General features: G+C 43.5%; 1 protein-coding gene across 1 annotated transcript in view; it reads right to left on the bottom strand.

The window, feature by feature from the left end:
• PDILT (protein disulfide isomerase-like, testis expressed) overlaps positions 1-27,746 on the bottom strand; it is a 45,283-nt gene that overhangs the window by 14,985 nt on the left and 2,552 nt on the right. The window contains exons 2-7 of the mRNA XM_006892709.1: positions 20,186-20,392; positions 10,836-10,969; positions 8,926-9,063; positions 7,317-7,427; positions 7,071-7,196; positions 5,718-5,915 (exon numbers count right to left, since the gene is read on the bottom strand). Coding sequence (XP_006892771.1) covers positions 5,718-5,915; positions 7,071-7,196; positions 7,317-7,427; positions 8,926-9,063; positions 10,836-10,969; positions 20,186-20,392 — 914 coding nt within the window. The remainder of the gene's footprint in view (positions 1-5,717; positions 5,916-7,070; positions 7,197-7,316; positions 7,428-8,925; positions 9,064-10,835; positions 10,970-20,185; positions 20,393-27,746) is intronic.

The raw sequence follows: 27,746 nt of genomic DNA, 5'->3' as shown, positions 1-27,746 counted from the left end.
CTATAAGGGAGAACAAATAAGAATAAGTGCTGATTTCTCAGCAGAAACCATGAGAGCAAGAAGACAGTGGAATGGCATCTATCGAACACTTAAAGAACACTGTACCCAGCAAAACTATCCATCAAGTATGAAGGTTGTTCTTGTTGTTATGTGCTGTCGAGTCGCCGTATCGATCCATCTCATCTGGGGGCTTCATCTCCTGCACTGTCCCGCCACCCTTCCAAGCAAATTAATATATTTTTTTTAAAAAGATGTGTTACTTTGATAAAATATGCTGTCAAGAACCTCCCCAAAGTGCTAAAGAGCAACCCAGTCAGTTTAAAGACTACGGTGGTGTACTTGACCCAAGTCATGGTATTTGCTATTGTTTCAGATGCATGTGAAAGTTGGATAGTGAATAAGGAAATATAAACAGCAATAATACATAAGGGCCTTACCAGATGGAGCAGGCAGGAATCAAATTGATTATATTTGTGAAAAGAGATGATGGAGAAGCTTTGTTTCATCCATCAGAACAAGGTTAGGGACCATCAATTGCTCATAGACAAGTAAACTGTAGCTGAAGAAAATGTAAACAAATCCATGAGAGACAAAGTATGACCTTCAGTATATCGCACTTGATTCAGAAACCATAGAAACAATAGATTTGACACAATGAATATTAAAGACCGAAGGCCAGATGATGTGTGGAGTGACATTGGAGACAGTGTGCATGAGCTTGTGAGAGTCTAGAGAGCACGTGCTGATTGTACTAACTCAGTCTCATAAAAACAAATAATACCATTATTGTAAAAATAAAACGATAACAAGTAAGATGTGTATAAATGTCCAAAAAGGTGAAGGGGGCAGAAAAGGGGGAAGGAGAAAGGGAGCAGAAAAAAGGGAAGGGTGGAAATAACTAGGAAAGCAGAGATTAGTGGGCAGATGGGGGAGTGCATCAAAAAATAGGACAGATTCAATGGGAACTCAAAAAGATGCAGTAATAACTGCCATAGATCACTAAGAAATAATTCTATCAGATACAATTCATATGAATGCATGAAATACAATGTAAATGTATAAAGCACAAGGTACATAAATGAAACACAATGTATACAAATTATTGTATGCAAACCAATTGCTGTCTCCATACCTTTTCAACATGTATGCAGAGCAGATTATCCAAGAGGCTGGGCTCTGTGAGGAGAAGCGTGGCATTAGGATTGGTGGACGATCTATCAACAATCTGCATTATGCAGACGACGCAACCCTGCTTGCTGAAACTGAGAAGGACCTCATGCACTTACTGCAGAGGGTCAAAGACTGTAGCCTTCAATATGGACTGAGGCTCAATGTCCAGAAGACAAAAATTCTCACCACTGGACCAATTGGCAGCATCAGGATGGATGGCGGAGAGATTGAGATTGTTCACAGCTTCAGTTTGCTCCGCTCCACGGTCAACACTCTTGGCACCAGTAGCCAGGAAATTAAAAAAAAACGTATTATGATGGGAAAGTCTGCAGTTAGGGACCTCTCTAAAGTACTCAAGAGCAAGGGTGTCTCTCTGGAGACTAAGGTCCGCCTGATACAGGCCATGGTTTTTGCAATCACTTGTTATGTATCAGAGAGTTGGACAATGACTAGGGAGGATAGAAGGAGAATTGACGCCTTTGAGCTGTGGTGCTGGAGAAGAGTATTGAATGTACCATGGACTGCCAAGAAAACAAATAGATTCATCCTAGAGAGGGTTAAACCAGGCTGCTCCTTGGAGACAAGGATTCTGGGGCTTCGCCTGACATACTTTGGACATGTTGTAAGGAGAGACAGGTCTTTAGAGAGGGACATCATGCTGGGCAGAGTGGAGGGACAGCGCAGGAGGGGAAGACCCTCCATGAGGTGGATTGATTCAGTGACTGGGGTACTCGGGATGGGTGTGTCGGAGGCAATGAGATTGGCACAGGATAGAGCAGGGTTTAGGGCTGTTGTACATAGGGTCGCTATGAGTCGCAAACTACTCGACGGCACATAACAACAAACAACAATTAGAATCAGTCAGTCTCAAGGAGTTGACAGAATATGAACTGTTACGTTTGAAGAAAAATGTCCAGCACTGGAAGTACTTACTCATTTATGCCAAGAAATTTGGAAGTCAGTTACCTAGCCAAACAACTGGAAGAAATCCATATTTCAAAGAAAGACAATTCACCAGAATGCAGAAATTTTGAAACATTATCACCACTATCCCACACAAGGGAGCACTGGTGGCCTAGTGGCAAGAAGCTGCACTGCAATCCTGAGGGCATGCGGTTCAAATCCACCAGCTACTCTGTGGAAGGAAAGATGAGCAGTCTCCTCCCATATGATTGTGGGCCAGTTCTGACTTGATAGTACATAATAACAACAACAACAACATCCCACACAAGAAAACTTTTGCTGAAGATATTCAATAACCAATGTCTCTGGGATTATAAGACCATAGTGTCAAGGAACACCTAGGTTATTTGACATAACATAGACCACAAAGACAAAGCTCTATACCTTATTGGGGGTCTTAAAAGTATGCAAGCACCCTCTAAGTTTCATTGATGTGCATCTCCCTGTCTAGAGGAAAAGTAAAGAGAATCTAAGATGTATGAACCAACAGATCCTGAAAAGCTCACTCTCTGAGTCTGAAAGAGCTAAGGAGTGCCCAGCTACCACTGCTGACCACTTGGAAAAGTTCATAGTAGAGGGCCCTGGACACAATAGGAGATGAATGTGAAGCAAAACTCCAAATCACAAAAAAACAGCGTTGGTGTCTGGTCTGAGAGAGACTGGTGGAACCTCCAAGACTGTGATGGCTTCATATCTTAGTCCTGACACCGAAAGAAAAAGGGGGAAGGGAGGAAGGGAAGGAAGGAAGGAAGAAGACTCCAATGGTCTTTAAATGGCCTTTAGTCATCCTTTGGAACTGTAACTGAACTCATCCCTGTGGCACAACTTTGAGCCAAACAGTAGACACATCTACAAGGTGAACAATAAGACCAGGGAAGGACTCAGTCCTTAGATCAACTAACCATACAAGATCAAAAGGGTTGCATTGGCCCAAGAATAGAATTCAGAGGGCAGCAAGGTAGATGACAGGTGGATAAGTGAAAACAAGAACTATGGAAAGGGAATAGCAAGAGTGCTGTTATAACTTAGGGATTATAATCAACATTGTAAAGCAAAATACATGTGAATGGTGGACTGGAATGCCAATTTTCTTTGTAAACCTTCACTAAAACCACAATTAAAAATCAATACATTTGAAAAAGAAAAAAACAAAGTAAACCTTCACTAAAACCGCAATTAAAAATCAATACATTTGAAAAAGAAAAAAACAAAGTAAACCTTCACTAAAACCACAATTAAAAATCAATACATTTGAAAAAGAAAAAAACAAAGTCAAACCCTAGTTGTATCAATTTCATGGACAGAGAAATGCCAGAAATTCAAGCTAAATTCAGAAGCGGACTTGGATAAAGGGCCACCAAAGCTCCCTAATGAGATGTATATAAACATATAGGAGATGGATTTAAAAGAAATCCTACCGATGTGGTTAACATGTCAACATACTTGGCTTCATGTGTTTCATTCTCTTTCAAATTTTAGAACTTGTTTTTCTATTTTAAAAGAGTCATTTATCATTTCATGTCATTTATGATTTTATAAAATATTATGACTACAAAGAACAAAAACTGATAAATTACAGTTTGTGGAGTCAATGTGGATGGTGTCTTATTTTTATATGATCCTCTAGATGCAAATAGTTCACACACACACACACACACACAACACACACACACCAGTTACAAGACCACAAAGCTGATTTACTATGTGTCCCTTTACAGGGTTGGGGCAGGATAAATTGTGATCTCCTTGTCTACAGTAAAATCTGCAAAAGAAGATTATATTTAAAGGAATACTCTGTTCTAGCCTTGTCTTCACCATTATATTCTCTTTCTTCTTTCACAGGTAGTCTTATTAGTCATCTATCTTCTACTACCAAGAAAACAAACAGATTCATCCTGGAGAGGATTAAACCAAGCAACTCCTTGGAGGCAAGGATTCTGGGGCTTCTTCGTCTGGCATACTTTGGGCATGTTGCCAGGAGGGACGGGTCCTTGGAGAGGGACATCATGCTTGGGAGAGTGGAGGGACGGCGTAAGAGGGGAAGACCCTCTATGAGATGGATTGATTCAGTGACTGGGGTAATCGGAATGGGTGTGTCAGAGGCGGTACGATTGGCACAGGACAGAGCAGGGTTTAGGGCTGTTGTACATAGGGTCACTATGAGTTGCAGACAACTCGACGGCACATAACAACAACAAACAACATCTTCTACCACAAGATGAAGTGGCACAGTGTTTGCATCAATGGACTAAGAAACAGTAACTCCAGTGCGGACAGCACGGGACCAAGTAGGCCTCATTCTGTTGCGCCCTCAGCAGGTCTCTGATTTCGAACTGACTCAGTGGTGTCCCAGACAATAGTCTCTGCACAAAACAGATGAAAGATTGGAGGTCAGAGATGAAAAATGGTGAAAAAGAGAGATAATTAGGTAGGTCTCATTGTGCATGTGAAGGACACCAGTCTTACCAAAAGCACAAAGGGCATGCAATCTCTAGGGTTTGCACTGATTGATTTTCAGTACATCAGCAGGCTTTTTCTTCCTGGCCTTAGACTAGAAGAACCACTGAAATCTATTTAGTATCATAACAATAACTAAGCTTTTTTTGAAACTCCAGCTCATATGCTTTGGGCATGTTGCCAGGATCGAGTCGTTGGAGAAGGACATCATTCTTGGAAGGGTAGAGGGATGGCGCAGGAGAGGAAGACCGTGGATGCACTGGATTGACACAGTAACTGGAGTAATGGGCTTAGGTGGGTCAGACACAGTGAGATCAGGATAAGGCAGAGTTCCAAGCTATTGTGCGTACACAGAGTTGCTATGAGTTGAAGGTGACTCGACGGCACATAATAAGGGGTGCACCACTGGCTAAGGCAGGAAAAATCTCTTCTTTTGTGGAGTTTATGTTCTCATGAGAAAGACAGAAAATAAAAGAGACAAAAAGTGATGGCTATACATGAGGTATACTGGCAGGGAACCAAGGTTCAGTCTATTGCATGTAAGGTAAAAATTCTACCATGGAGCCACCCTCAGCTAAGAGATGTTAGCTGAGGTGCTAAATGACAGTGGATGATACTGCATTAGGGGGTCATGTTTTTGCAATTTCTCCTTTTTGGGCAAAGTAGATCTCTGTAGCTTCTCCTTTTAGGCAAAGTAATCTCTGGAGTTTTTCCTCTTTTTTAGCAAAACAGTTCACTTTCCACCCTATTCCACCAAAAGTCTCCTAAAGCCTTATAAATTCTGATAGCTCTGTTCTCCACAGCATGGATCTACCCTGGGGATAAAGAAATCTTCTACACTAGATTCTGAAAGAAAGTTTGGAACCTGATCAACTGAGAGCCAGAATTTTAATGGGAAGACTTTACTTGAAGAAGAAACAAGTCATGGTGGAATTAGAGCAGGGGTCAGGGCAGGTGAAGAGATGGATAGATTTGGGGTGGAGAGGTGAAAGCCTTCTTTTGTTTTTCAAGTGGAACCATGAAGCTGACCTTTCTCTTTCTTTCCAGTTTGGGTGAGTAAGGGAATCAAAACTATGGAAAAGGGATGATTCTGAGATTCTGGGTACAGTTTGCATAGGGAACCTTACCTTGGCATTTCTATTCAAGAAGCTGATGCTGAATTTCTTGAGGTTTTCATATGTTATTTCTTCCGCTGGCATTTTGTACCTTATGTCAGAGGTTAAGTTTAGGATTTGGACAGATGGGACGTTGACCTCAGTGACCCGGAAGTACTCAAAGATACGACCATTTCTCGGTTCATCAGTGTTTACAAGGATGAAAAGGATCTGCAAATCAAATGAAATTATTTCATTTCTCTTTGGATCTGTTACCAATGGGGAAAAATATTAGGAAACTCTGAGAGTGCATTAACTGGAAACTCAAAACTAAGCCCATTGTTGTTAAACAGGCTATGACACATAGAAGCCCCATGTGTTACAGAACAGAACTGCAGCTTGAGGACTTCCTTGGTTAATTTTTACTAAATATGTCATCAGACCTTTATTTCCATGAAGTTATTAGGTGTGTTTGAACCATCAGCCTCCAGTTTAGGGCCTGAGTAAAAACCATTTGCATCATCTAAGATTTTCTGTAGAAAGATTAGGCAAGAAAATGCTATGAAACAGTTCTGCTCTGTAGCAAACGAGGTTTCTATGAGTAGAGGGGAGCCCTGGTGGCCAAGTGAGTAGGGAATTGTGCTGCCAACCCAAAGGAGGCAGTTCAAATCCACAGGCTGCTCCAGGGGAGAAAGAAAGGCTTTGAAAACCCACTGGAGGGTCAGCTATCTATGAGCAGGTTCCAAACAACCACACATAACAACATGAAGAGGGGCTGACTCAACAGCGATGGATCTATTTGATTACAAAAGTAAACTTTATGGACATAGATTACCAAATTGTGGGGTTCCCCTGGCCTCATAGTGACACAGGGTGGGTTTAAACCATGGCATTTTTAAACTTAAATTAAGTTCAAAAGACAGACATCATCCAAAGACCTTTAGGAGTACTCCAGTGAGATGCAAATGGCAGAGTCTATGCAGGGCCTCCTTGGGACTTCTTGAAGGACCCCTCCCTTTGAGCAGATGCAGCCCTACCCCCTAACCTGTGCCAATCTGCAGCGATCAGATTGGTCTCTGGTCCCATATGCCTCCTCCTCAGACCACTCTGGCTCAAGTCACCACTCACACAAACAAAGGAAGTCAGAGAATCCTAAGTTTGCATCCTAGCTCCTTGGCAAGACAGTAAGTCCTTCTTTCTGCATACCGCTGGGTAGGAGCCAACCCATAGCTGATCCTCTGTCCAGTTTACAGAGGCAGTAAACTGCACAGGAGGAGATTACCCACCTTTCTCCTGTGGAGCAAGTGGTGTATTCCAGCTTTGAGTTGACAATGCAACTCCTTACCACTAACCTTCCCCCCAAAATGAGTGACACCTTCTACATACCTTATTTTGGAATTCCTGTGATACCAACTTATAATGCTGAATTATGGAAGCAAATGCCTCTGAGCTTTTGGAAACGAACAGCAGCATGTGATTTAGGATGTTCAGCTCATAAATCAGTTCCTTATTCTGAAATCACAAGAGAAGCAGTTATTCTGCGTGTACAAAGCACCCATGCATATACATGCACGGACGCACAGACAGCAATTCAGCTGGCCGCTTTAACCAAAGGGCACTGTGTGCACTGACCTCAGAGTTGTATTCAATGACAAAGCCCGTGAGTTGCTGTTTAATGACTTGATTTAAGATATGCTCATTGGTACTGTCATTAATGAGTTCCTGGCGCTTCACTATTTTTCCCTGGGACAGAAAAAAAAATAAGAAGAGTGAGAAAAAGAATCATAAAAGTGAATAATCTTTCTCATTTTGTTGGTTTTTATTGACATTTTAATGAAAGTTTACAGAAAACTTGAATTTCCATTCATTCACTGTTGCACATTTTCCTCCCTCCCTCCTCCAGTTCACTTTTCTCTTTAAAAAGATTCTTTCATTATTGCACAATTTCCGCCCCCCCCCACACCCCACCATCCACTTTTCTATACACCTCTTATTCTGGGCTGTTGTCATGCAGATAATACCTAATCATGTATATCTTTTAGACAGTTATTTCCGTCATCTGTTTTAACGTAGTGTTCATTATTTATCGCTTCTTTTCTTAGTTTTCCCCCAAAGTGAGTCATTTCCATGATGTAGGCATTTAATAAACATAAACAGCACACTTCTCTCCATGGATGAAAGTGCTGAGAAACAATAGTGGAATATCGTTTGTAGGCTCTTGATAAGTACAGGCAGGCCACTGTTCAGGCTAGCGTATGACTGGTACAAGGTAAGTGGAAGCTAGGGAAATCTGTTAGATCTTCAACGACAGGAAGTGGAGGCCAGACAGATTTCCCCGTGCTTATAAAGTGTTCACTCCGAGATTAGAAAACTCTCCTAAGAGATATCTTAAAATTGCTATGGTCTTATCTTTTGCTTTTAAACCAAGACTCTCCCTGGAATTTCGTCTAGTGTAGTATATAAATAATGGACCCAACTTCAACTTGTCTTGTTTTGTCTTTTCCCACGTGGTTACCTAATTGACTCATCTCTGTTCATTGAATGATCCCTATTTCCCCACACTAATCTAAAATGTCATCTTTATTCTGTACTAAATTTACATATGCAAAGTCATTATACTTCACTATATATGATTCTGGTTAAAAACTCAAATCTGATTATCTTATTCTCTAGATTTAAAACTTTCAATGACTTCCATAATATGTTGAGGGAAAACAAAGTTTCAGAACCTTCAAAGCCAAGGTGATGTGAGATGGATACTTGTAAGTCATTGGTGTATAGATGGTATTTGTTGATGGATAGATGAGGACGGAAGAAAAAGGGGCCTGGAATGAACAACACTTTCCTTGTTAAAGTGAAGAAGTGGGATCTTCAGTGGAGAACAACTATTTCACACAAATCAACTAATTAGAGCTCCAGGAATGTAGTCTGTAGGGATCTGCATTACAAACCCAAACATCTTCTCTCTAGTAATTTGAACCCACCAGACGTGCCCTGGGAGAAAGAGGGGCAGGGCAATCAGGGCAATCTCATCCCACGTGATTTATGACCTCTGAAAACCCACTGGAGGGTTAGCTCGGAATCTTTTCTTATTCCACAACGATGAATGCAGTGAATTAGTAAATAAACCAGAATTCAGCTGGCTCCCAAATGGCAGAATTAGAATCTGAACCCAAAGCCCTTCTCATGGCCTTGAGCTAAAGATTCCTTCACTCTCAAAAAGTTTTTTTCCAAGTCCTACCTTTTCGAAGACCAGGACACTATCGAGGGTGACATGGAAACGCCCAAGTGTATTTGCAATCTTCATTGCTCCAAAAGTTAGCTCTGGGAAATTTTTTATCACCTCATAAAACAGTTCTGCTACTTCTTCCTCTAAATCCTGTGTGGAGGAAGGAAATTTGATAAGACTTTGGTAGAAAGGCAGACTTTTAGTTTATTTAAAATGAAGTTAGAAATAGTGACTACAAAATTTTAAAAAAATAAATAAAAATAAAATAGGTAGATAGATAGATAGATAGATAGATAGATAGATAGATAGATAGATAGATAGATAGATAGATAGAAATAGTGACTACTTTATAGCCTCATTTTCCCAAGTCTCGCGTTTGTTAAGTCTCCTTAACCCCTTGTGCTGGGTATTTCAGACCCAGAATGTTTCCCTGGCTGTGACTTAGACCAAAACAGGGAAACTCACAGAAATCATTGGGAAGCACTGATGAATTTAACTTCTTACAATTGTTAAAGTGAAGGCTATTCTAACCCTCAGGTTGAAGCAATTGAGTAGTTTCTCCATAATTGTTCTCAGAAGAGGGAAATGGTTTTAAAAAACCACCAAATGGGATCTTAGTTCCAAGATGTGGCTATTGTGTCAGGTTCTGTTCTTTAGTTTGAAATAAAATTGAGACAAAAAGCATTGTTAGTAACTAGAAAGGGGAGATACACATTTGTATACATTCTTTATGTATAAATGTAACATATATTCTGTGACAGAGAAAAGATGCATCATCACCATTACATCAAATGAGTTAAGATACAAGAGAAACTCATTCTTCAAATGCAAAGGTGTCATTTATGTTTGCATCAATATGTAAAATATGATCAATAAAAAGCTGTCATGAAACATTTCAGTAGTGTATCTAAGACTTGATGACACATGACAACAACAAGCTCTTTACATTCTTCCACGTCCATTTTTCTTTGCTATATTTTGGATGATTGGAGAGGGTGAAGCCAGGCCACTCCTTGGAGGCAAGGATTCTGAAGCTTCATCTGACATACTTTGGACGTGTTGTAAGGAGGGATCAGTCCTTGGAGAGGGACATCATGCTTGGGAGGGTGGAGGGCCAGCGCAGGAGGGGAAGACCCTTGATGAGATGGATTGATTCAGTGACTGGGGAAATGGGAATAGCTGTGTTGGAGATGGTGAGATTGGCTCAGGATAGAGCAAGGTTTAGGGCTGTTGGACATAGGGTCCCTTTGAGTCACAGGCGACTCGATGGCACACAACAACAACAACAACCTACTTTAGATGAAGATTAGTGTGTTTTCAAAAGTCAGCTTGTTTATCATGTGTTATGGCTTTCATTGTATGGGGATGGTTGGTGTGAGGTTAGGAAGAAGCCTGCATCTAGGCATGGGACACAGCTGTCAGGATAATAGAAAGCAGTAGCTCTCAAATTGGAAAACAAGATATACTTTCATTTAATGAGAGGATATTCTAAGTGGACCCCCAAAAAGGGTGAGTGGCATCCACTTCCTAAACAACATGCCTCCAGAAACTCTATGAACTTTGATAAATGTCGATAGTTGTAGTGGTGCTTCAGGCCTTTTGTTCATAGTTGCTATGAGTCATGCTCAACTCGAAGGCAATCAACAACAACAACAATGGTCAAAACCAGTTAAATGAATATACCAATGTCTTCATCTCTTTCTTGGTTCCCATGTACCTTTTTTGTTTCTCCTATAAATTGTCTCTCCATTTTATATTCTTCCTTTTAAATCCTTCAGTTCCTCAGAAAACCAGTTCATTGAATAGAAGAGAATAGGCATGACATTAACCCAAACAGAAGAACTCCCCCACTTCACCCCTCTCTCGTCAGCACAGGACTCCTGGCCAAGGGAAAGCCTCCCCAGACTCCTTGACGCCAGTACCTGGAAGAAGCCAATGATGACTAAAGGCCTGGAATTGATAAACTCTACTATCTCCTGGGGGTTGTTGAACAAAAACGCTTTCTTGCTGATTTGTCTTCTTAACCAAACCACCAAGGCAGTAGATTCAACCACATCTGGAGAGAGACACAGTTCATCACATAGGAGTTTCTACTTGAACCAAGGCAAGAATTCATTTGATAAATATCATTGTCTCATTTTGGGCTTCCATCACTTTGAAGGGCAAGGTCAGTTCTTCCACCTTCCCTAACCCCAAGGCATAGGCATTCATGACAGAAAACAAATGTTACTGAGCCCTTCAAAAGGGGAAGGCAGTGAGCTGCAGGTTCTAAACGTATTCAGTCCACACAATGACCCTATAAGATATGTATTTTTTAATTTTATTTATTTATTTTATTATTTTGTGTATGTGTGTGTACCGTCAAATTGTATCTGACTGGCATAGGAGGAGATTGCCCCTCCTTCTCCAGTACAGCACCTGGTGGTTTTGAACTGCTCACCTCTGGGACTGCAATGCAGCTTCTTGCCACTAGGCCACCAGAGCTCGCTAAGCTACTTATTCTTATTCTCCTCATTTCACAGATGAGAAAACAGAGGTTCAACTTGCCAAAGCCACCTAACCAGTGAACCTGAGACTCAAACTAGAAGGAAATATGTCCAGCTTTGTTTTCTTGTCTACCCTCTAATGTCACAACTAAATAATTTTAAAGTAGAAATAAACATAAGCAAAGAGACCAGGTAAATTCTGTGATCCTGGGGGGAAACCAGTTTCTAAGCCGAGACACAAACATCCTCTAACATTGAAGAATCTTGACTTCATTTCTCAGGTATCCTAAGAGGGCTGGCAGGGACACCACAGCTTCTAAAATTGGGACACATATATCATCTAGGGGGAGATAAATGGTACGCTCAATTTACATGAGGCCACAGGTGAACGAACATGAGTTGCATTGGGTCATCAGTGTCACATGGTGGCAGATAATGCAAAAAATACCACTTTATAGTAACACCTGCTAAAGAACAAACTGGAACATTTTAATGAGTCTATAAGATAAAGTGCTTTTTTAAAATTTTTATTATTGTGTGTGTGTGTGTGTGTGTGTGTGTGTGTGTGTACCGTCAAATTTGATCTGGCTGGTACAGGAGGAGATTGTCCCTCCTTCTCCAGCAGAGCATCTGGTGGTTTCAAACCGCTCACCTCTGGGATTGCAGTGCAGCTTCTTGCCACTAGGCCAACAGAGCTCGCTTAAGTGCTATCTTTTTAAAATTTTTATTTTATGTTGGTGTTCGTGTAAAGTTCATACCCATTGTGTTCCACACTATTCTTCATTCACATTGTGTTTTATACATTCTCATGCATCATTATTTATAAACTTAATCACCATTGGACTGTGCCCCTCATTACCCTGTCTTTTACTGTATTTTTAACAAACAGTGTTTGTCGATTTGGGCTATATCCACAGACTTTATCCATTCTCTTTCTGATTTATTCCTCCACTCACTCATTTATTCAACAAAAACGTCCTGAGTGCCTATTATGTCCCAAGAAGCTGAGTTAGTGCTGGGGCTGATGGGTAGAAAGAGACACCTTATCACTCTCCTACGCTTGTATTGATGGAGACAATCACCAGACAGTTGTAGAGGCAAGTGTAATAATCGCACCCAAGCTAAATATTCAAAAGTCAAGGTCACTGTTGTTGTTGTTGAGTGAACCACAACTCACAGCAACCCTGGGAACAGCAGGTCTGAACCTTGCCCTCCCTATTTCGTGCCATCTGCATTATCCCCTCGATGCTCAAATCCATTGCTGCAATCACTGTGTCAATCTATTTTGTTGAAGGTCTTCCTCTCTTTCTCTGACTTTCTCTTATTTCCTAGAAAAATATCTTTTTTCCAGGGAGGAAATATTGTCCCTCCTGACACATGCTCTAAGCATGTGAGACAAAATTTCACTATCCTTGCCTTTCAGGAGCACTCTGGTTGCACAACCTTCAAGAAACTAAACCTAGATGATTATGAGATCAGGGAGCACTTCCTGGAGGAAGCATCTTTTGACTAAAGGATGCATAGGAGTTAACCTGGAGGCAAAGGAGAGGGAAGGCCTTCCAGACACAAAAAATAACCATGCAAAGAGGTGGCTGAGCATTCTTCTGGCACCCTACCTCAAGACTTCATCGAGTTCCTCACACTTTCTGAAAATACTCTTCCTTTCTTTTTTTATTTTGCAAACTTGTTTAATGTAAATTCACAAAGCTCTTCCTGGATCATTCTAGGTCCCCCAGAAGTAATTACAGATGGACTGAATGAATGAGGCAAAAGAAAACCTAAAGCTGGCTTTGAGATAACTTAATCTTGGGCATCTTCTCAGGGATGAGTGAGTTCTGTCTGGCCCTCTGGTTCCCCCAGCACTGAGGGAGCTGCTCTGAATTTGGCAGATTATTGTGTTCCAGAGTGCCTGCCCTTGCCAGGCGCAGTGCCTCCCCTGGCTCTCGGCTCTGAGCCAGAGGACAGGGTGACAACTGAGGCGTGAACGCTGTGTCAATAATTGACCAGGGACAGTGCTTGGCTGTGAATTCGCAAGGCCAGGCTGTGAATGCGTGAATGCATCATTAATAGAAGCCCAGAGGCAATCCAGTCTCCCTCTCCCTACAAGGAGGCGGAGGGCAAGGCCAGCATCTCCCACACCAGTCCTTGGAGATTAGAGGCTTTGTCTCAGCAAGGACGAAATTCCCCACCTCTGGAGGATAGTTTCAACACAAGTCACATTACAAGAACCAGGTCAGCCATCAGCTCCTCTCAGCTCAGAACAGCCCTGTCCAGGGGGCAAAGATGCTGCCATTGTTCATCCTGATTGTTGGTGGTGTTGTTGTTGTTATGTGCCATCAAGTTGTGACTCATAGCAACCTTATGTACAACAGCTCTGAACCCTGCCCTGTGCTGAGGCAGTCTCCCTGACTCCGACACACCTACTCCCATTGTCCCAGTCACTGTATCAATCCATCTCGTCTGGGTCTTCCTCTCCTGCGTTGTCCCTCCAACCTTCTGAGCATGATGTCCTTCCCTAAGGATTGGTCTCTCCTGGCCACATGTCCAAAGTATATGAGACAGAGCTTCAAAATCCTTGCCTCCAAGGAGAAACTTGTTTTCATCCTCTCCAAGACAGACCTGTTTGTTCTCTTTGGTCCATGTTACATTCAAGACTCTTCTCCAGCACCACAACTCAAAGGCCTCAATTCTTCTTCTGTCATCCTTAGTCATTGTCCAGGTCTCTGATGCATAGCAAGTAATTGAGAAGACCAAGTCCTGGATCAACCATACCTTAGTCTCTAGACTGACATCATTGTTTCTCAGGAGTCTGGAGAGGTCCCCGACAGCAGATTTACCTAATGCAATTCGTCTTTTGATTTCCTGACTGCTGGTGCCAAGAGTGTTGATTGTGGAGCTGAGCAAGCTGTAGTTGTTGTTGTTGTTGTTGTTGTTGTTGTTGTTAAGTGCTGTCGAGTCGCAAGCGACTCATAGCGACCCCATGAAGGAGAGTCCTCAATGCTTGGGTGCCTTTCATCCTCTCTCCAGGTTCATAGGGTTTCGAGCAAGCTGTAGAGGATGAGAAATAGGAATGCTAGGACTCCAGGGCCTACTCCAGTTACCACAGCTCGTGCAGGCAAAAGCTTGTCCTAAAGCCAAGGCATCCTAGGTCCAAGTCCAGGCTCCAGACTGGTGTTTCAATGCTGCCTTCCCTGTTGTCAGCTCCAACTCATAGCTCTCCTATGACCAGCTGGTTAAAAGCTTGCCCGATCCTGCTGTATCCTCACGGTCTCCACCATGCTTAAGCCCACTGTCACACTCACTGTGTCATTCCGCCTTCTGGAGTCTTCTCTTTTCTCTGACTCTCCGCCTGTCCCAGCATGCTGTCTTGTTCCAAGGACTGGGCTCTCCTGACAACAGGCCCTAAGTATGCGAGATGACGTTTTGCCACCTTTGCCTCTACAGGGAACACAGATTGCACCTCCTCCAAGACCGATTTGTTAGTTCTCTTGGCAGTACAAGACTTTTCATCACCACCACCATGCAAGGATCTCACTCTCTCTTCAATCATCCCATTTCATTATCCCTCACTCAGTGTTCACATGCATATGAAGAAATTGAAAACATGGTTTAGATCAAGTACAGTCCAGTCTTTAAATTAATATCCTTGCCCGTTTCCATTTTAAAGCGGCCCTTGGGTGCAAAGTTGCCCAGTGCAATATGTCTTTTGATTTCTTGACTGTTGCCTCCATGGGTTGATTGTGGAACCAAGTAAAATCAAATCAATGACAACTTCAATCTTTTCTCCATTTATCATGACTTTGCCTGTTGGACCAGCGGTGAGGAGTGGCATCCACTGCCTAAGCATCATGCCTCCAGAAACACCATGAACTTTGATAAATGTTGATAGTTATAGAGAGGTGTCAGGCCTTTTGTTCATAGGGTCGCTATGAGTTGTGCTTGACTCGAAGGCAATCAACAACAACAACATGTTGACGTGTAAAAAGCTATAGACTTTTGTCCACTTCATTAAGTGCTTCAAGTCTTTTTCACTTTCAGTAAGCAAGGTTGTGTCATCTGCAGATTGCACGTTGTTGATTATTCTTCCCCTAATCCTGGTATCATATTCTTCCTCATATAGTCCAGCTTTTCAGGTAATTTGCTCAGTATGCACAGTGTCTTATTTTCTTGTTCTGTTTGAATGACTGCTTCTTGGTCCATGAAGATTCCGCATGAGTACAATTGAGGGTTCTGGAATTCCCATTCGTCATCCATAATTTATTATGATCCACACAAATGTCTTTGCGTAGTCAGTGGTGTTGTTGTTGTATACCGTAGAGTCAGAACCAAACCATAGCTGAGTCTTCAGCAGGTTTTCAGAGGCAGTTGATCACACAGGAGGAGATTACCAATCTTTCTCTCGCGAAGCAGCTGGTAGCCTTGAACAGCGTGCCTTTGAGATTGCAGCACAGCTTCTTGCCACTAGGCCACCAGAGCTCTCTAAGATGCCTTTTATTAAAAATACACATCTTTTTCATGTTCTCTGCTTTCAGCCAAGATTCAAGTCATGTCAGCAATGATGGTCCTCATTCCATGGCCTCTTCGGAATTCAGCTTGAACTTCTGCTGTTGTACCGCTCCAGATGTATTTGAATAACTCTGGCAAGACTTGATTTGTGTGATATTAGCAATATTATTTAATGATTTTATTATTAAGTTGTATCACCTTTTTTTAAATAAGCACAAATATGAATCTCTTTCCATCCATTAACCAGCTAGCCGCCTTCCCAATTTCTTGGCATAGACACAACAAGCATGTCCTGAGCTGCATCTGTTTGCTAAAAGACTTCAATTTCTATTCCATCAATTCCTTGAACCTTATTTTTAGTGTTGCTGACAGTGCAGTTTTGACTTCTTCCTTTAGTTCTACTGGTTTTTGATCCAGAAATTCAGTATTACTTGTTACTGAGTCTAGAAATGGTAGAAAATTTCCCACTAGGATTTCCAAAGCTGGATAATCTTTAAAGAAGCAGATTTTCGGATGTTTCTACGTGGAGTGGCTAATTAGTTAGAACCATCAACTTTCTGGCCTTTTGGCTAGCAGCCGAGCACTTAATCACTGTACCCGCCAAGGCTTCTTAGCCTTTTCAGAGGATCCAGAAATGGGCATGAAGTCTCTACCCTTATGGCTGTCTCATTCCATGGATTAGAAAAACAACCAACAGATAGAATCCTGTGATGTGGGGAACTTTCTGGGAGAAGCACAGTTTCTGTGGGATCACAGAGGAAGGCCAGTCAGGGGAGACTTCCTGGAGGAGGTGAGAATGAAGCTTCCTAAGTGGCAAAAGAAATCTCAGGTACTGACTCCCACCACAAAGGAGCTTAGAGGCCAGAGGGCTTATGGAGCTTCTCCATCAGCCCCATCTACAGCTTAGAAGCTGTCTCATCAACATCTTGCTTCCTCTACGAAAGCTAGTTCTCAACTATCTTATGGGAGGCAAGCCTGGTCTCTTTCTCTTATCCCAGCGCCCGAGTTACTACGTGAGCATATACAGACCTTGAAAAAGCAACCCAGTGCACACCCATGTTTATCACGGCTTTGTTCACAATAGCAAGGAGTTAGACGCAACCTAAGTGCCCATCAACAACAAAATGGATAGAGAAGCTGTGGCATATTCACACAATGGAATACTATGCTGCATTGAAAAACAAGGAACTCATACAATATTATTCCAAATGGGTGACCCTGGAGGGCATTATGCTGAGTGAAGTATCTCAGTCACAAAAGGACAAATACTGCATACTGTAGAATGGGACTGACATCGGGGTTGGGGTAAGACTGAGAAAGATGGGTTCAATAATGTATACTGCATTGAAACAGATAAGGGAGAAACGTGTTTAAAAATATGTGGTTAGGTATTTTTGGCATGACAGGAGTCCAGAGCAAAGGCTGCATAGTGGAGTGGACCTGGGGGAGGTTTGTTAAACAATGAAAAAATTTGTCTTTACTTTTTCAAGAGGGTATTGTATGTACTAGGGAGGGAGGGTTGGAAGGAGAGAAAAGTGCAACAATGAATGAATGGAAATTCAAAGTCTGTAAATTTTCATTGAAATTAATAATAAATTTTTTATAAAAGTAACCCAGGGACTTCAGAGCTCTCCCCAAAGCCGACACATCACAGAGTGCTCCTTGGTGGGGCTCAGTGGGTCCTCTTTGTGAGGGTCAGCGTGCAGGGTTCCTAGGAAGTAATCAGTCTCTGTCCCTTCTCTCTGCTCCTGACCTCTCCCCTCTATTCCTCCTCCTTCTTTCCGCCTACACACACTCCCCACCTTCCTACAAGCTTCCGGGAGCCATGGGCCGGTCCTGTCTCTCCCATGACTTGCCTTGGAGGTCCATTATTGATGAGTCTTCTCCTCCAAGTCTAGCTTGTATCTTACATGCCCCCTAGTGTCCATACTGGGAATTGTAAGGCATCCTGCCATGTCTGCGCATGATGGTGTTTCTCCAGCCCTATTGTTTCTTACAGCAATGCTCAGCTCAACTGGGCCTCCTGGAAGCTTTCTATGGACCAGGCCCTATGAATGGCAGTCACAGCTTCCTATGGTTCAGTCATTCAATACATAGGTACTGTGACTGTTACCTGTTGCCATCAACGGGACCCTACCTCGTGGTGGTGACCCCATTATGGCTTTCTTGGAACAGAAGTGGATGGCAAGGCTTTCTTATGTAAAGCTTCTGGGTGGGTTTGAACTGCTGATCATTAGGTTAGCAACTGATTGGCGACAGTTTGTGTCACCTGAGTTTCTCACACACGGGGACACTCCGCAAGCACAGGAGGCCATGTCTATGCTCACTAATTTTATTACACTTACTCACATGCATCCATTTCTGCATTTCTCTATTTCAACATATATTTTTAAAAAAACATTAGTGTCTACATGAGCCACACTGCACTGAAACACACGTAATTTTAAGAGCAACAAAATCACTGGTAATAAGAAAGATGCATAACAAAACCACAATGAGATACCATCTCACTCCAGTAACTGTGGCAAAGTTTAATAGGACAGAAAGCAATACATTTCGGAGAGGATGTGGCAAGATAGGAACTCTTAAGTACTGTTGATGAGATTGTAAAATGGTACAACCACTCTGAAAGGCAGTTTGGCATTTCCTCAGAAAGCTGAACATAGAAATTCCATATAACCCAGCTATTCCACCGCTAGGAATATACTCCGAGAAAATGAGAGCTGAGGCACAAACAGAGACTTGTACACCAATGTTCACAGAAGCATTATTCACCATTGCAAGAACATGGAAACAGCCCAAATGTTCAACCACAATTGAATGGATTGAGAAATTATGGTACATTCACACAACGGAATACTATGCAGCACGCAGGATCAATGATTTTATAAATTATTACCTAACTTTGGAGGGACTGGGGAGCATTATGTTAAGTGATATAACTCAGTCCCATAAGGACAAATACTGGATAAGACCATTATTGTAGAATGTGTATGAGAATCCAAGCGGGGGAGCAGAGGTTTGAAGATGGGTGCAGTCGGGTCTGGGGGGTGTCTAATCATAGAGTTGCACAATTTGATGGATGGAAGGAGGGGTAAGTAAAGGAATTTGGACAGATCCAGTGTGAAAAACAATGTATTCAAACTTTTTAAGTAAACCAGTATAAAATAAAAATTTTCTTTAAAACCCAACAAGGTAAGTCTTGGCATGTGGGAGTCTCTCAGTAGATTTTGTTGTTGTTGTTTTGTGCCATCAGTCAGAACTGAGTCATAGCTGACCCTCCAGTGGGTTTTCAGAGGCGGTAAATCACACAGGAGGAGATTGCCCATCCTTCTCCTGTGGAGCAGCTGGGGGACCATGCGCCCTTGGGATTGCGTGCAGCTTCTCACCAAATGAGCAGTGATTAAGTAAATGAATACATGGATGATAGGAAGCTCTGGTGGCCTGGTAGCAAGCAGCTGCACTGTGATCCTGAAGGGACATGGTTCGAGGTCAGCAGCAGCTCCGAGGGAGAAGAATGGGCAATGTCCTTCTGTGCAGTTAACTGCCTCTGAAAACCCACCAGATGGTCAGCTACGGGTTAGTTCCAACTGTACAGCATACGACGACAACGACAACGACAAGTGGATGAATGGATGAGAGGGGCAACGAGAGCCCTTGAACCTTTGGTGGATGTATCCCAGCCCAAGCCTGTCTTGTTCTATCATCTCTCCTCCCTTCTTTTGACATGGCTGGGTGTCATGTTAAAACTCATTCTAAGGAACAGATAGTGGTTGGAGTTGGGCATTTGTCAGCAGCTTTTAGCCATGCCCCCCACCTCCTGGTGCTCCTGTGACCTGCTAGCCATGGGAGAGACAGTTACGTGTTCACCAAATCCTAAAATAGGCAAAGCACTGGCCCCACTTCCCATCTTTCCTATAGTAGAGAGCAGGCTTCAGAGCCTGATCAATGGAATGGAGATGCTCACCACTTCCAGCCTGGGGCAATGGGCACCTCTCCTGGAAAACCTCTCCTCTGGGCTCTGAAAGATGGGCCAAATCCAGAGAAGTGAAGTGCTGTCACAGCCCTTGGAAAGGGCAGAGCCAGCTCAAGAGGAACCTGGGGCCTTGAAAGGTTCTGTGGCATAGACTCCCCCACCTCCACCTTTGACCCGTCCACTAGACTGTATGTGGGCAAGAGATGCACTTTCTGAACTGAGTAAGTCCCTGGTGGCAAATGCTGGTTGGTGTTGATGTGTTTCCACAACTCACATACCTTGATTCACTCACAAGCCCCATTACCTTTGCAGCTGATGGGATCAGATCTGTTGCCTTCAAAAAACAGCTTCAGCTCCGGGGCCTTCTCTATATAAAACTCCTCCCGAAGCTCCTTCTCGACAGTGATGTCCACCTTGCCGAAGCCCAGCCCATTCTTGCCTTTGCCCATAATCTCCATGGCTTTGCCCAGCTCCTCAGCCAAGTTCCTGGATGTCTTTGAGGATGCGTTGTCTGCAAACAGCCAATGTGAAGACAGAACTCGTTAGAACTCCTTTGCTCACCCCCGTCATCCGAGGAAGAGTCTTTGGGTTCATCAGATCCTGGGCCTCTTTTTGGTGCAGCTGGTAATTGCTAATTTTTTAAGAAATGTTGACAGTTGTGACACATGGTAACTTATGAAATTAGATAAACATCAGCATCTACACATTTGGGGGTTCAAGAACACGGGGAACAATACAATTTCAGACAATGTACTGGATCTCTCCCAAGTGTCTATTTCAAAATCAAGGCTACCCCATGGAGCTGTGAGAAGTAATAAAATTCACTTAACATTCACTCTTAACAGTGTTTCTATTTTTTTTTTCAATTATCTAAGGTTTTCTTTTATTTAAAAGATAATTCACAAAATCCCATATCCACAGATTTCCTTTCTGTCATATAGCTGAACGTGTAAAGTGTTTAGAATCCCACTCTTACATTTGAAAGTCAATTGGATTACCCAGAAGTTTAGATGATTTTATTTTGTTCTTCATAGTTTCCCTCACTGAAGGTTAAGGAGGTCATCTGAAAGCATCAGGTTTGATTACAACCACATAATGCACATCTTCCTTAAATGGATGGTGTTACCAAGTGGTTCTTAGCTCAGAAGCAGAGAAGACAGAAAGGGAGAAAGGTGGGAAGTAGAGTTCTGTCATCGCAGAGACCTTGTAACACAGACACATCAGAAGCCACGGTTAGATTAGTGGTGTGCAATAGCACAGGCCAAGTTGCCTGCCCTCAGCGCTCTGCCCCAGCTCAGCCAGGGTCCTTTCCTAGGACTCGAGCTGCTGGCTGATCCAGCACTGCTACTCCCAATGGGACAGATTGGGGCCAGAGGGTTAAAAATCATGTGTGCTACTCACCAGTGTCTCTAACTCGTTGAGAGTTTTACATTCACTGATTCGTTTAATCTTCTCAGGAACAAGATGGGGTAAATCAAACCAAAGCTGTTGCTCTGGAGTTGATTTAGATTCCTATCAACCCCAGAGGGCAAAACAGAACTCCTCCTTGGATTTTTATGGCTGCCCCTTGGGTGCAAGGATTCTGAAGCTCCGTCTAAAGTACTTTGGACGTGTTGCAAGGTGGGATCAGTCCTTGGAGAGGGACATCATGCTTGGGACCGACGGCCATGGAATCAAAGTGACTCAGGTTTCTGGGTCTGTAAATGACATTGGAAGAGACTGCCCATCTTTCTCTTATGGAGTCCCTGGTGGATTCAACCCATCAAAGAAGAGCCTTTGGTTTCACAGGAACATTTGAAGCCACCAGCGCTCTGTAAGAAGCCTTGCCAAGCTGTATCAAACAGGCCTTGTTACCGAATCAGAACTGCCGCATAGCTGACCCTCCAGGGGGTTTTCGGAGGCCGTAGAGCACACGAGAGGAGACTGCCCACCTTTCTGCCTGGAGCAGGCGATGGATCCGAACCGTCAGGAAGGCCTGGCTTTCAGCTAGCAACGCAGTTCTCTCCCCTAGCCAGGGAATTAACCTGCTCAGTGTAGCTCCAGGAGTCCCCTCCTATGGGATTTATTTCCTCAGCAGCCAGGTGGAGGGTCAGCCGTGAGACAGAGCTGACTTGACGGCGATCATTCTGTAAATGAATCCTTTAGCAAATAGTGTGTATGTGATACTATTATTGTCAGGGCGGTCTGGCGGCTTAGTCCATAGGGAGTTGGACTGCTAACCCAAAGGCCATACCTCTCTGGCAGTTCGAATCCACCATCAACTCTACAAGAGGAAAGATGAAATATTTTCTCCTGTGCCGTTTACAGCCTCTGAAAACCCTCTGGAGGGTCAGCTGTGAAGCAGTTCCGACTCCACAGCAAGTAATCTTTTGAGTTATTATCAAATCTGCCAACTGCTCCGTGGGAGAAGGATGGGCAATCTCCTTCCGTGAGATTAACTGCCTCTGAAAACCCGCTGGAGGGTCAGCTGTAGTTTGGTTCTGACTCAACGGTACACAACAACAACATTGTCATGTTACATACAAGTAATCTCCTGGAATAAAAGGATCTCATTTCTAAGCCTGTCTTTAAGCCAAATATGTAAGTAAATGGCAACAATTAGACTGGTTTCTAAGTTAGCCAATTGATTGTTCTAGTAAATAGTAATTTACTGCATAGAACACCTTTCTATGCATAAAAAAAAACAGTAAAGAGGCTCTTCCAGATCCCTCAACATCTTTAACATAATATCCTAATAGTTATCATCATGTTTTGGTGCATGGTGCAAATAGTATACATTTGTTGAACACCGTTTTTTGTACTTGGAGGTTGGTTCTTAACTATGGGATGAATATCTGTGATCGTGGTCGCCATCTAGTGGACAGTCCTGGAGATAAAGGACCAGATTGAGGAAGCTGCAAGTTGGCACTTCCACTTGTTGTCAGGTGCACTCTGGGTTTTCAGTGGCCTTGACCTTTCAGAATCAGGCTGGCAGGCTTTTCCCCCCACGGCTTTTCTGGATGGGTTTAAGCCACCAAGCTTTTAGTTGGTAGATAACTACTCACCCATCTGTACATCAAATCAAATTTGATACACTAGAGATTGGTCAGAATCGACTCCATGACAACAGATTCTGTGCTCTGTGTGTCTGTGTGTGTGTGTGTTCCAGTTTCCATCTATCTACACAGTATGGCCAAGGGTTTTCATGCAAGGAAAACTGAGAGAAGTGACATTCCTGGACCCCTCAAATGGCACAGAATAGCAACTGGGGAGTTCCCTGTTAGGGAAAATAGCCTCTGAAAGCTGGCAAGTGACTTTGGCAGAGGGAGAAGCCTTCACACCTTAACTGGCAGGGAACGAAAAGACTTAAGTTTGCCTTTTGTCTTCCTGGTAGCATTGTGAGCCTGCCTCCAGCCTGCCCGGTGTTGCCAAATGTGTGCCGACCATGGGTCAGGCTGCATCAAGGGTCACTGACTCCCTTTCAAGCCAGAACGCTTTATCAGATCTTTCCTGCTGGGGTTCTTCGAGAATATGTGAGTGGCTTTCCCAGCCCAGGGCCAGCTCCAAGTGCAACAGAGGATTGTTTCTTCTGGCAAAACACTGGTCATCCGACCACAGAACAGTCCCCACAGCCAGCCAGCCCTCTGGTCCCTGCAGTAGCCCCATGAGTGAATGAGCACTTTCATTATATTTGCAATCGATGCACAGGAAACTGGAACTCCAGCTGCCCCTGTAGATCACTGCCCCTCTGCTGCCCCTGTGTCACCATCACGGCCCATGGTGGCCCATCCATCACTGCCAACATTAATGACCTGCTGCTGGCCCCCTCGCCTGCTGGCCTCTTGCAACTCACTTGAGGGTTTGGCCAGACCAACTCTGCATCGCTGGTTGAGTCTCCTCCCCAACTCCCTAGCACCCTGTGAGGGTAAACAAACAAAATAAATGTCATCAGATCAATTCTGATTTTTTTTTCTGTTCTGGAACAGATTGCCAGGCATTTCCTCTGTGGTGCCATTGGCTGGGCTGAAACTACCAGATTTTGGATTTGTGGACAAGTACAAAGTGTCAATCTAGACATTAGTCTAGATCACTACAGGTTAAGAGGGACTCCTGGAATGATGAGTCATACATGGCCCTGCACCCACGTGTCCGAAAGAGAAGTGGAAGAAAGAGCTGTGACGATACGAAACTGGAGAATGGAGCATCAAGGTCTAAGACTTCCTAAATACACTTGGCAATAACAACAGTTGTTGTTGAGTCATTTGCAACTCCTAGAGACCCTATGTACAAGAGCCCTAAACCCTGCTCTAGCCTGTGCCAACCTCACTGTCTCTGACACACCTACTCCCACTGCCCCAGTCACAGAATAGATCCAACTCATCCAGGGTCTTCCTCTCCTGCACCGTCCCTCCACTCTCCCAAACATGATGTCCTTCTCCAAGGACCAGTCCCTCCTTGCAACATGCCCAAAGTAGGTCAGACGAAGCTTCAGAATCCTTGCCTTCAAGGAGCAGCCTGGTTTCACTCTCTCCAGGACAAACCTGTTTGTTCTCCTAGCATTCCATGATATATTCAACACTCTTCTCCAGCACCACAGATCAAAGGCTATCATCCCTAGTCACTGTCCAGCTCTCTGACACATAGCACCCAATTGTGAAGACCATGGCCCGGATCCGGCGCACCTTAGTCTCCAGCCTAACGTCATTGCTCTTCAGTACTCTGGAGCGGTCCCTGACAGCTGACTTTGCCAATACGATTCATCTCTTGATTTACTGGCTGCTGGTACCAAGAATGTTGATTGTGGAACTAAGCAAACTAAAACTTAACAATTTCTTCACCATCCATAATAACGCTGCCAGTGGGCCCAGGGTAGGAGTTAATTTATTCACTCTTTCAAAAATATTTTCTAGGACCCATCACATGCAGACACTGTGGCAGATGCTAGGGATAGGCTGTAGCTGTGGGACATCATTAAGTCATTTGCAGCCCACAGCAGCCCTGCATGACAGAGCAAAACTGGCGCGTGGAGTTTCCTTAGTTGTAGTCCTCAGGGAACCATGTCACCATGACTTTCTCCTACAGAGCCAAAAGGTACAAACCACCAGCTGCCGAGTACTTAACCTTCATACTACCAGTACTAGGGACACTACAGTGGAAAACTAGATAAAAAGTCATCTTAGGTCGCTTGTAACTTGACAGCACATCTTAGGAAACATCATCTGAGGAAAAAGAAGATAAAAATCAAATATAATGCTATATGGATGGTATGTGACAGACAACAGCTAATCGCCGTGGGGTTGGGACTACTCATCGCTGCCCCTCCAGCAGGTTTTCAGAGGTTGTAAATTACATGGGAGGAGCAGCTGGTGTTTTCGAAATGCCTACCTTTGGGCTGGAACCACAACTCCTTACTTACTAGAGCTCTCTACAGGGTATGAGCTAGGAACAAAAAATGGGAAGCGGGACTTGGGGAGGATTGGGAGGCGGAGGCATGAGGGTTACAAGTTAAGGCAGCAAGGTTAAAAGAGGCCTCCCTAAGAAGAGGCTGTGTGGTAACGACACAAGCAGGTGAGGCTGCCACGAGGTTAACTGGAGGGAGGGCATCCAAGCAGAGAGAACAGCGAGGCAGTGGCTTCAAACCTGCAGTGGTTCTGACGTGTCTGAGGGGTCTGAACCCTGGCGGAAGAAGACAGCGACCTCCCAGTGGAAGAAGGTCATTGAACAGAGTTGGACCTTTCCTCTGGGTGACATGGACAGCTCCTGCAGGGTGGGGAGCGGAACTGTGACACAAATAGACAAAAGCAAAATGACAAGTGGAGATGAGACTGAAGGGGGGAAGGTTGGGGGAAGGCCACCAGTTGGAGGCTGCAATAAGAGTCCAGATGCAAGACAATGGCATCTGGTCACAGCAGCTGCAATGGAGGAGTGGAGATGGGGGGACACGTTCAGAGTCTAATAAAATTTTCAAGCGGATTTGCTGAAAACAGCACATCCTTGCGGTCTCTAAGGAGTCCTAGGGTCCATTGGTTAATTAAGCATTTGGCTGTTAACCAAAAAGCATTTTGAACCCACCAGCTCCTCTCTAACAGAAAGATGGAAGCCCGGTGGGCAGTTCTACTCTATCCAGTAGGGTCACTATGAGTTGTCACCGCCTCCACGGCGATGGGCTGAGTTTATTACTATGACTTGGTGAGGAAACCTGGGTCATGCTCAAACCAGGCTCTCAGTGGGAAGGGAGAGTTATTCCCACCAGATCTTCTGACTGGATCCCAAGGAGAGGAGGACAAGGGCAGCTGGTACCAAGTCACCTGTCCCCCAGGGGATGGACGTAAGTGTGTGGCTCTCCTGTGGGTTTCTGGGTAAGCAAACGGGTCCCAGCGTCATGTTGGAATAAGGGCTGGCACTCTGAGCCTCTCTACCTGCTGTGTAAATGTGTGAATAGCTAATGGGCCTAGAATCAAAGTTTTCCTGGGTCACAGCAGATAACCCCTGGGTCCTTTTGCCAATGTGACTGGGGGGAGCTGATGGGCTGGGCAAAGTGGTGAGTTTAGGGATTGAGAATTATAGCTCTCAGCAGCTCCGGGCACAGGCAACTGGCGTCTGCCTTCATAGACTGGTGGTTATCAGTGGGGCATTTAGCAATGTCTAGAGAGATATTTTTTTAAATAGGCAAAAGTAAAGACTTTAATAATATACATTTAACTGCCATTACATTTATATAAACTTGTATCACTTCTCATAGATTCCATCATACACAAACATACACATATGTGCACACTCATTCATTAGAGAATTTTTTATTAATGATTTTTAATGCAACATATATATTTTTACCACATATTCTTTCCATTTAATTTCCCTCATTCATTCATTGTTGAACATTTTCCTCCCTGCCCACCCCTCCCTCCCAGTTAGTTTTTCTCTTTGAAAAGAAAAAAAAATTTTTCATTTTTACACAATCCCCCCAAGTCCACAGTACACTTTACTATGCATTTCTTTTTCTGTAATCTTGTCATGAAAATAATACCTAATTCTATATTCCTTGTAAACAGTTCTCTCCCTCATCTGTTTCAATGCAGTATACATTATGTATCCCTCTTTTCTTATGTTCCCCCCAATCTTGATGTCCCATTTTACCACAGTGGCTCTTATGCAGTCTCGAGACTTAATTTTATTGTCTTAACTAGGGGAATGAATGTTACTGCCATCTAGTGAGTATATGACAAGGGTGTTACTAAGCATCTTAGATTTCACAGGCTAGCTAAACACAAATTTTAAAAAAATCTAGCCTTGAATATCAATAGTGCCGAGGATAAAAGATCCTGCTTCAGATAGAGAAGTGTTCTGAGAACGAGCCCCCATTCCAAATGGCCATGTACAGAGTAGAGGGCTTCATCTCAGTAAGAGAATTAATTATATCCCTCCCAATCAGTGTTAATCAGGTCAGACAACACGAGGGGAAGTGATCACATCACGACATTGCCAAATCACTCAGAATCAAAATTCATCCAAGTTGGCACATATTTTTCTGGGGATATAATTTAGTCCATGATGAGCTTAAGAGATTTACTGATGATGATCAAAGATTGCACCCAAGAACTATGGGTTAAATCCCTGCTATATGTATGGTAAACAACCCTGCTGTGGTTGTTGTGTAGCATAGACTGGGAACTGACCCTCAGTTGGGTTTTCAGAGGCAAATGGTCACTTGGGAGGAGACTGCCCATCCTTCTTTCTTGGAGCAGCTGGTGGATTCTCTTACTGGGGTGACACCTCCCAAGAAATACAAGAGAAAGAAATATGGGTTATTCCTTATGAGAGAGAGAGAGAGAGGGAGGAAGGGAGAGAGAAGGAGAAGAAGAAGAAGAAGAAGAAGAAGAAGAAGA

Source organism: Elephantulus edwardii, unplaced genomic scaffold, assembly GCF_000299155.1.
Source record: "Elephantulus edwardii isolate Elephantulus edwardi_28Jun2011 unplaced genomic scaffold, EleEdw1.0 scaffold00117, whole genome shotgun sequence".
In the NCBI taxonomy this organism is placed as follows: domain Eukaryota; kingdom Metazoa; phylum Chordata; class Mammalia; order Macroscelidea; family Macroscelididae; genus Elephantulus; species Elephantulus edwardii.
This window is presented reverse-complemented; position numbering and strand designations above follow the sequence as displayed.